The sequence below is a fragment of the Primulina eburnea genome, chromosome 12, assembly GCF_022965805.1.
Source record: "Primulina eburnea isolate SZY01 chromosome 12, ASM2296580v1, whole genome shotgun sequence".
Taxonomy (NCBI): domain Eukaryota; kingdom Viridiplantae; phylum Streptophyta; class Magnoliopsida; order Lamiales; family Gesneriaceae; genus Primulina; species Primulina eburnea.
The window spans coordinates 6451973-6461848 of NC_133112.1; the positions used below are offsets into that span (position 1 = coordinate 6451973).

General features: G+C 35.2%; 1 protein-coding gene across 1 annotated transcript; it reads left to right on the forward strand.

Moving 5' to 3' along the window:
* The first annotated feature begins 448 nt into the window (after positions 1-448).
* LOC140807393 (secretory carrier-associated membrane protein 4-like) lies at positions 449-8482 on the forward strand. Its single transcript, XM_073164224.1, has 12 exons — positions 449-619; positions 837-950; positions 1032-1094; positions 1844-1877; positions 1963-2085; positions 2691-2753; positions 2870-2963; positions 3052-3097; positions 3182-3249; positions 3488-3536; positions 4081-4146; positions 8291-8482. The coding sequence occupies exons 1-12, from the start codon at positions 557-559 to the stop codon at positions 8321-8323; spliced, it is 816 nt and encodes a 271-aa protein (XP_073020325.1). The 5' UTR covers positions 449-556; the 3' UTR covers positions 8324-8482.
* The last annotated feature ends 1394 nt before the right edge of the window (positions 8483-9876 follow it).

A 9876-nucleotide genomic window follows, 5' to 3' on the forward strand; every position in this document is an offset into this window, starting at 1 on the left:
ATTCATTTATACCTTTGATTAGGTATGATTGTAAAAGAATTGTTTCAAGGAATAAAAAATGAAATAAATATAAAATAGAAACAAATATTTATATGAATCACCAAAGTCTGAACAAACAAACAAAGATTATGCATCATATGCAATGAAAGTTATTTGATGATTTTTCTGAGAGCTCACGGTTGTCGCGAGCAAACATATTGATTATCAAATAATTATTTAAGATAATTTTGAATTATGATAATAAAATTCAAAGATAATTTTGTAAATCAATTTATAACGATAGTACATTTAGCATTTTCCGAATCCCCAAAACAACCAATAAAATCTGTCCACGTCAAGTTAAAGGGTATTCTTCGTAATAATATCGACTTACAGTGGCAATCCCAAATTTGAATTCCATTCCGTCACAAAGGCAGCATAAAGCGCAGGGGCAACTGCCCACCTAACTCACTCTCCATTCCAACTCCATCTGTACATTCATATTCTGATTTCTGTATGTATTTATAAACATATTTATTTACTATTTTTGGATTTTGGTGCTGTGTAATTTTCGGCGATGAATCGTAGAAACGATCCGAATCCGTTTGATGAGGAAGAACCTGAAGTCAATCCATTCTCGGTAACCGCTTCCTCAATTTCTTAGATCCGCCTATTTTTGTCTTGGTTTTTCGTTTTCGGTATCTATAGGGTTTTTGGTTGAGCAGTGTCAGTTGATTGTGTTATTCGGGTAAATTCTGGGATGTGTCTTTGTAGATCGGCGACATATGGAGCTGTTTTGTGCTTGAATTTGATCTTGGATTAACTGAAGGGGTTTTTTGTTTTTCTTGGTGTTGCAGAACGGCGGCGCAACTGCCTCGTCGAAGTCACGCATCCCTAATGTGGTTGCTAATACCCTGGGTTTTGGCCAGAAACATGATGCGACTGTCGACATACCGTTAGATACCATGAACGTAATGTTGATAAGCACTACAGAGTTTCTACTATAGTATATAATATTCGACAAATTTCCATCGTGTTGCATAAATTTGCAGAACTCGAAAAGTAAGGAGAAAGAACTCGCCTCTTGGGAAGCAGATTTGAGCAGGAGAGAAAGGGTTGGTTTATGTTGTAGGCTTTAAGAAATATACTTAGACCATCTCCAAACCATAAATCTATTTTGGTGAAACTGCACCAAAATAGTGCAGTTTCTGCACCAAATATAACATTATCTCCAACCCATTTACTTCAAATGTTTAGTATATTTCTAAAATATTCTTTTTTTTATTATTTATTTACAAATTTAACAATATAATTATAATTAATGTTAATATTAATATTATAATTATAATTAATTTTTTTGTGTCTGAATTTTTATTATGAATTATATTTTATATCAACACGATTTAATTTTATTTTTCATTTATATAATATTATTATTAAAAATATTTAATACATATTTATATTAATTAAAAAACATTAAAAAATCATTAAATCAAATTATTCTTTATTTTTTATTTAATTATATTTTTTTCTTATTATTTATTAAATCAAATTATTCTTTAATTATTATTTATAAATCATTATATCTAATTATTAAAATAATATATTAATATTAAATTATTATTTAAATAATATTTATAATTTTTAATATAAATATTTATAATAAATAAAAACAAAAAAAAATAAAAAAAATTAAAGAGCTCTGCGCCAAAAAAAAGTACACTTCTAAATATTTAAATATGAGAAAAGCATCGGGTTGAATTCCTACTTGATGTACCTTTTTGCTCGTTCCTGTTTTATACTTGTGCCTTGGAGCCTTATGCATTTGCATTGTAATGAATAATGAATTTCACGTGGGCTACAGGACATTAAACGAAGGGAAGATGCTGTTTCCAGTGGTAAGCTGTGAGGCTAGTAATTATGTTTATAATCATTATACTCTTCTTCCTACGCTCTAATTCACCGAATTATTCTTTGATTCAGCTGGTGTCACGGTGGATGATAGAAATTGGCCTCCATTTTTTCCCATCATTCACCATGATATAGCCAACGAAATACCAGTCCATGCTCAGAGGTTGCAGTATCTGGCTTTTGCAAGTTGGTTAGGTGTGTATATGAATATATTCCTTCTATTCGTATTTTGTACATCTGTAATATAATATTTACTAACTTATATATAATTTTTATGTTACAACTTAACTTCTTTCAAATTTAAGTTTGTACTCATGAAGAGCATTTGCTGTGGGAAGGTTTTTACCGTCATAATTGTGTTCTGTTTATAAAAAAAGAGAGCTTTCATGTTCTCTGGTGGGCTATGGTGTGATGTGTGAAGAATGACGTAGTGATTTCAATATCTCTTTGTTATCCATTATCTACGTTCCGTATCATTGCTATCAATATGTTACACCCATTTTTCTGTGTAGTTATGACAAGGTGTAGTTATGGTTTCACATGTCTGTAAGTATGGTAAAAAGTAGAACATTACGTGTTGACTGCTTTCCTTGTTTCCATTTAGTTTCTTTTGATTTTTGAGGACTGGACGACTGGTAGTTAAAGTAATTTGTACATTTCTTGATTCATATGGCTCTACTTTGTAGGACTGTAATTTTGGTTAGTTGCACATTCTGCGAAATTTATTGTTTATTCTTGTTTCTTGCTATTTTTTGTTTCAGGTATCGTTTATTCTTGTTTCTTGCTATTTTTTGTTTCAGGTATCGTCCTTTGCCTTTCGTTCAATGTCATTGCTGTCATTATTTGTTGGGTACAGGGTGGTGGTAAGTTTATTTTCTTTATTTTTGTTTGCAAGTTTAAATTCACGATCTTTTGGTGCATCAAGTTGTGTATAGGTTTCTAATAATGTAAAGTGCTTAAACATAGTTTCCTTCTGTAGGTGTCAAGATCTTTTTCCTTGCAATAATATATGCCTTGATGGGATGCCCACTTTCATATGTCTTATGGTACAGGCCATTATATCGGGCAATGAGGTATTTGAAGTGTCCTTATTCATTTTTAGGACCCTTCAGAACTTGGAAAAATATCAACTCTTTCTGTATATGTGATTCTGATTTTCAGGACTGATAGTGCTCTAAAATTTGGATGGTTTTTCTTGTTTTATATGGTATGCCTTTTTGCCACCTTGAATTGTTACGATTTTGCAATAAATGCTTCGGTATTTTGATATTTTGATTACATTTCACTGCAGCTCCACATTGCTTTCTGCATATTTGCGGCAATTGCACCTCCTGTTGTCTTTCATGGAAAATCACTGACGTACGATTAGTTTTTTTTTCTCCTGGTCACCAGAGATATTCGATTTCTTTTGTTTGATCAAGTCTCCATAGACTGATTTAATTTTTCTGTATTCTGAGGAGTTGGTTTTTGCTTTCTTGACTGTACTCGGTTTACTGAATAACTAGTTTATGAAAGAGGGGTACAAAAATCTACTCTGTGCCTCTGATTGGTTGTACTGACATTGTACTTGATTTTCTTCCTATTTCTTGCTATTTAGGGGAATCCTTGCTGCAATTGACGTTTTCTCTGACCATGTGTTGGCTGGGGTAAGTCTTTGTATTTCTTGCATGTGCTGCACGCACCCCCGACTCTCTGTGGCCTCACACCAATTTTTAGCCATACGATGCATTGTCCTCAAAATTTGTGTTGCTTTAGTCCCTTGGTTGATGACTATGAAGAGTCTGAATCTACTTTTTAAAGAGGTGGTGTGTGGAAACGTATTTTAGTTTCTGCTTGTATTTAGAAGTCTATTTTTTATATATTTACTAGCAAAGTAAGCTAAAACCTTGTATCGTCTATTCTCCAACATGGAAATTAATCACCTACCAAATTAGTATTTGACTAATACGGATGCAAAACCCAGTTTCAGGATAATTGGTGTGAACCATAGCTGCTTAATATTTGAAAAACTGTATAGACATGAATATTCTACCGAGGACAGGAAATGAACTGTGATAGTGTGGAAGGTTACCAGAAGAATTCAGATCATTTTTTAAAAGTTTGTGTGGACATGTAGCCTCAGTTGTTTCCTCAGTTTTGCAATATACATATTATACTGTCGTGAATGTGATTTGCCTTGTTTTGATGCAGATATTTTTCCTTATTGGATTTGCGCTGTTTTGCATAGAATCTTTGCTGAGCTTGTGGGTAGTCCAGGTAAGACCACCCATCACTGCATTTTAACTAACAAAATCTATACTCATGCAAAGCGGTGCCTTGAAATTCGGCCAGATAATAAGAGCTGATTTATGTTTGGGCGAGATTTTTTTCTTATCCTAGCAATTGGTCATACCTGCCCGCGTGATAATAAGTTTGAAATAAAATTTATTTTAATATTTTCTTTGTAGATTTTTTAAGAAATTTGAATGTTTGAAAAACTAATTATTTAGTCATTTGTTTATCAAAATTTCCTATTTTCATCATATTTTCTTTAAGTTATTTCTGTTGTATATTTAAAAGGTGAAAAATACATATGAAAATTCCCCAACTTTAGTATAATGAATTATACAAGTCAAAATGAAAGGAAACTCGATCCCTCGGTCCCTTCACAATGCTCTCCGCATAAAAATTGATTTCGTGGTCGTGTCCACTAGGCCGACTATTATTATGGTTTTCTCTGGGTTTCACCAAACTGCGGGAAGTTTGCATTTCCATTTACATTAACAGTGAGGAGAGGATCCTGTAAAATTTCGTTAATCAAAGATCTCGATGAAATAGATGAGCTGGGTAAAGGGGTTCCACTGGATCAAATCAAATAATTTAGTATTTAGGAATTTGAGTGAAGATAATGGTTTTGGTTAATACCTGCAGACAAGAAAAGAAATCGTGAATGGGCGTCGAAGGAGTATTCGGCGTAGCCACTCCGATGCTTAAGTTAGCAGGTTGAAGATGAAAACAATCGAATATATGCGAAAATATAGGTGTGCTTGAGAGTTCAAGAATTTTTAGAATCATTAAATGACATTAATATCTGTTATTTATAGTAAAAAATGGGGTAGATGTCTCGTTTCTCGTGCCACCTACTAAGTATGGCAAGTCGGCTGCTCATACTATAACTTCTGATTACTTTTAGAACACTCAAAACCCAAGTGGTTCTGACATATTAGATAGCTTGTATCAATCATACTTGAATGTGATGCAATTCTCGAGGTGGCCCAGGTGGTAAGGTACCCTGGTGCCGTATGAGGGCCCGGGCTTTTGATCATCCGGGAAGGGGAAAAATGCCCGGCTAGTGAGGAAAGTACCCAGCGTATTGGCTCTGATCCGAGCTATCTAATGAATAAACCGAGTTAATGATGACCCGGATCCTTATGAGGGTATCACCACCCATCCCTGAAATAGTTGGGCTAGAGTCTTACTCACTGTCCCGATCAGTCATACTTGTACTTTAATAGAAAAATAATTTAGAGTGTGTAAGAGCATCGGAGGCTTCAAATATCCCATAGATGGGATGAGATGCTGGGGTCTGATACCACCCGGGCTGAAGATAATATGCCGGGGCCTCATATCTCCCGAGTTTTGAATACGACGCCAGGGCCTCATGTCTCCAGGGCTTTGAATATTTTGTCGTTTAGTATTCTCGGGCAGTCAAAGAGGTGTCATTATGACGCATGTCTTAGCATTTAAACCGTCGAAAAATCGTTTCGTATTCCGAGATAATAATGAGCCTGCCTCCTCGATATCTGTACGCGTCCTTTCACCTGCCTGCATAATTTCCTAGATCCATCCTGATCGTCCGATCTGATCTAGGTCAACGGTGGAGATCAACGGTGGAAATTCAAACTTGCAGCGAAGCCCTTGATGTGATCTAGATCAACGTCTTAATCTCAAGTTTCTCACAGACGGCGCCAATGATGTGATCTCGAGGAATTGGATGAGCCGGGTAATGGGCTCCATTGGATCAAATCAAATAATTTAGTGTTTATGAATTTGAGTGAAGATAATAACTTTGTTTAACACCTGCAAACAACACCTGCAAACAAGAAAAGAACTCGTGAATGGGCGCCGGAGGAGTGTCCGGCGTAGCCACTCCGAAGCTTAAGTTAGCAAGTTGAAGATGAACACAAGCGAATATATGCGAAAATATATGTGTGTTTGAGAGTTCAAGAATTTTCAGAATAATTAAATGACATTAATACCTGTTATTTATAGTAAAAGATGTGATAGGTACCTCGTTTCCCGTGTCGCCTACTAAGTATGACAAGCCGGCTGCCCATACTATAGCTTCTGATGACTTTTAGAACACTCCAAACCCAAGTGATTCTGGCATATTAGACAGCTTGTATCAATCATACTCGAGTATGGTGGGATTCTCGATGTGGCTCTGGTGGTAAGGTACCTGGGTGATCGTATGAGGGCCCGGGCTTTTGATCACCCAGGAAGGGGAAAATGCCCTGCTAATGAGGAAAGTACTTGGCGTATTGGCTCTGATCCGGCTAGTGAGGAAAAATGATTTGTACCTCGCATATATTTGATATAAAATAATAATCGATCTTGTAAGAAGATTGCAAAAACTAACTCGAATTCGATGAGTAGTAAGTGGTGAAAAATACAATGATTATATCACTCGATGCATGCATGGAAGTAGGAGTTTAATTAATCTTAATGAATATATGTTTTCAAGCACAGTAGTACCACAATCGTAGAGAAAGTCGCCGGAGTGCAGAAAGACAATGGTCTAGAGTAATTGTCGGGCCACAACCCGTGGATCGTGAATTTCACTTACTAAATTTTCTATCTATAAATAGGAAGGGATTAGAGTAAAACATATCTGGCTCCGTCTCTATGACTCCCAGACATTAATTAAAACCTAAAAATTGTTGCTTGAATTGATCCACATTTGGTTAAATAGGCAGCATAATCGTTTCCAGCAAGAGAGATGAGAGCAACTGAAGAGTAGTTCAAATCCCAGTTGGTGTAAACTCAGGCATTGATGAGTTTGTCCAGAAAGTCGATCTGAGTGGTCATGTTTGGCAGAGCATCGCCATAAGTATTGAACACTCCACTTCCTCCGTACGCGCAAATCTCAGTTGGTGTAAACTGAGGCATTGATGAGTTTGTCCAGAAAGTCGATCTGTGGTCATGTTTGGTAGAGCATCGCCGTAAGTATTGAACACTCCACTTCCTCCGTACGCAAAGTTCATGCCATTTCTCAACTTGTTTTTTCCTACAAACTCCATCCATCTATAAACGATTATGCTGCCTATTTAGTTAAAGGTGGATCAATTCAGGTAACACTTTTTAGGTTTTAATCAATGTCTGGGAGTCAGAGAGACGGAGCCAGATATGTTTTTTTTTTTACTCTAATCCCTCCCTATTTATAGATGGAAAATTTAGTACGTGAAATTCACGATCCACGGGTTGTGGCCTGATAATTACTCTGGGCCATTGTCCTTCTGCACTCCGGCGACTTTCTCTACGATTGTGATACTACTGTGCTTGAAAACATATATTCATTAAGATTAATTAAACTCCTACTTCCGTACATGCATTGAGTGATATAATCATTGTATTTTTCACCACTTACTACTCATCGAATTCGAGTTAGTTTCTGCAATATTCTTAAACGATCGATTATTATTTTATATCAAGCATATGCGAGGTACAAATCATTTTTCTTCACTAGCCGGATCAGAGCCAATACATCGGGTACTTTCCTCACTAGCCGGGCATTTTTCCCCTTCATGGGTGATCAAAAGCCCGGGCCCTCATACGAGCACCCGGATACCTTACCACCCGAGCCACCTCGAGAATTGCATCACATTCAAGTATGATTGATACAAGCTATCTAATATGTCAGAACCACTTGGGTTTTGAGTGTTCTAAAAGTAATCAGAAGATATAGTATGAGCAGCCGACTTGCCATACTTAGTAGGTGGCACGAGAAACGAGACATCTACCCCATTTTTTACTATAAATAACAGATATTAATGTCATTTAATGATTCTAAAAATTCTTGACTCTCAAGCACATATATATAATCGCTTGTGTTCATCTTCAACTTGCTAATTTAAGCATCGGAGGGCTATGCCGGACGCTCCTCCGGCGTCCATTCACGAGTTCTTTTCTTGTTTGCAGGTGTTAACCAAAGCCATTATCTTCAATCAAATTCTTAAACACTAAATTATTTGATTTGATCCAGTGGAACTCCCTTACCCAACTCATCTATTTAATCGAGATCACATCAGTCCTGAAATTTAGTTTGAGGCTCCAAACGGAAATTTGTGAAAATAACATTAACCTTGATTTATTGTACTAATTAACTTGCTAAATTAATATTTCCGGTTTGTCTGTTTTGCAGAAAGTATATACGTATTTCAGGGGAAACAAGTAATATCGGAAGTTTATCCATTTTTTTCTTCGAGATTTTAAAGTACTTACTTTTTCACATTCTCTGTGTCGTTCTCCCATGATTGATTGGATTGGGCACTGAAATTGGGTATTTGGGAATGTATTATTACTTCTTGGTATTCTCTATCATTTCTATTTGTTATTTCCTCTATTTTGATAGATTATTTCCATTTCTTTTACGTTGTGACATAACCTGATTAGGCATCATGCAGATGGGAAATTGCCATTTTAACAAAATAATATATATATATATATATATATATATATATATATATATATATATATATATATATATATATATATATATATATATATATTAAACGAGAGTCTTGGTCCAGTCTAAAATTTTGGTCGGTGGGTTTAATTTTCAGCTTTGTTTAGAATGATATCGCTTATGTTTTGGTTTGATTCAAATGATCGGGGTTTCAATCAATGTTTTTAAAACAGCAAACGGTCTGGCTGGTTTGACTGGAAATCGACTATTAGTATGATTTGAATCAGTTTATAAGGTCATTTCCAATCCATATCTTCTATTTTCCATCCTCTATCCTCCAAAATAGAGATCCATGATGTCTATTTTCAAAAACCTTCTCCAACCCATATCCTCTAAATATTACCAAATACTCTATTTATTTCATTTTCAACTCATATCCTCTAAATATTACCAAATATTTTTTTTTTAATTTATTTCATTTTCGAAGACACGTATAATTAATTAATTTCATAATATAATATTTAACTGAACTTAATTAATTCGCTAAAGATGACACAACTACATGTGTATTCGACTCTAATTCTTTAATTTATGTCTAAAAATATCACATTTTTATCAATTTAAATTAAGTCAATAATAAGTGTTTGTAATAAGATCGACCCACTTTGGTGCTTTATCTTGGTCGACCAAAGCAAGATATCAAAACATCTTGCTTTGGTCTGACCATCTTGCTTTGGCAGCCAAAGCATGCTTTGGCTTTGGTCGACCAAGCATGGTATGCTTTGGTTGACCAAAGCACAAACAAAGCATAGTGCTTTGGTTGGTCGATCAAAGCACCACCAAATCTGCTTTGGTCGATCCAAGTGTGGGTGCGTGAGTCGACCAAACTTGTGTGTGGATGGATCTTTTCTTCTTCAAGCTACCAGTCGATCAACAAAAGGACTATATTATAATTTTAAATTATCTATTTTGTAATTATTTCTAAGTCCTTTTCAATCCTCCATATGAACAGTGATACTCTATAAATAGAGGATCACTGTTGCATACTCTAAATTGGAGGAAACAAATAGAGTACGATTGGAGATGATTTAATCCTCCATAATGGAGGATTCCTCCATATCGATTGAACCATTTTTATAAAATAAATCAGTTCGATTCATCCATCCAATTACGAAAATATTGATTTTGATCTCCAGAAACTCGAGTAAACTCGAATTTCTGTTTATATAGTATATATATATATGTGTGTGTACTTGTGGTACACACATGGGTGCATTATGTATTATGTGTTTCCTTTATATACATGTTCTGTTAGGTGAGTT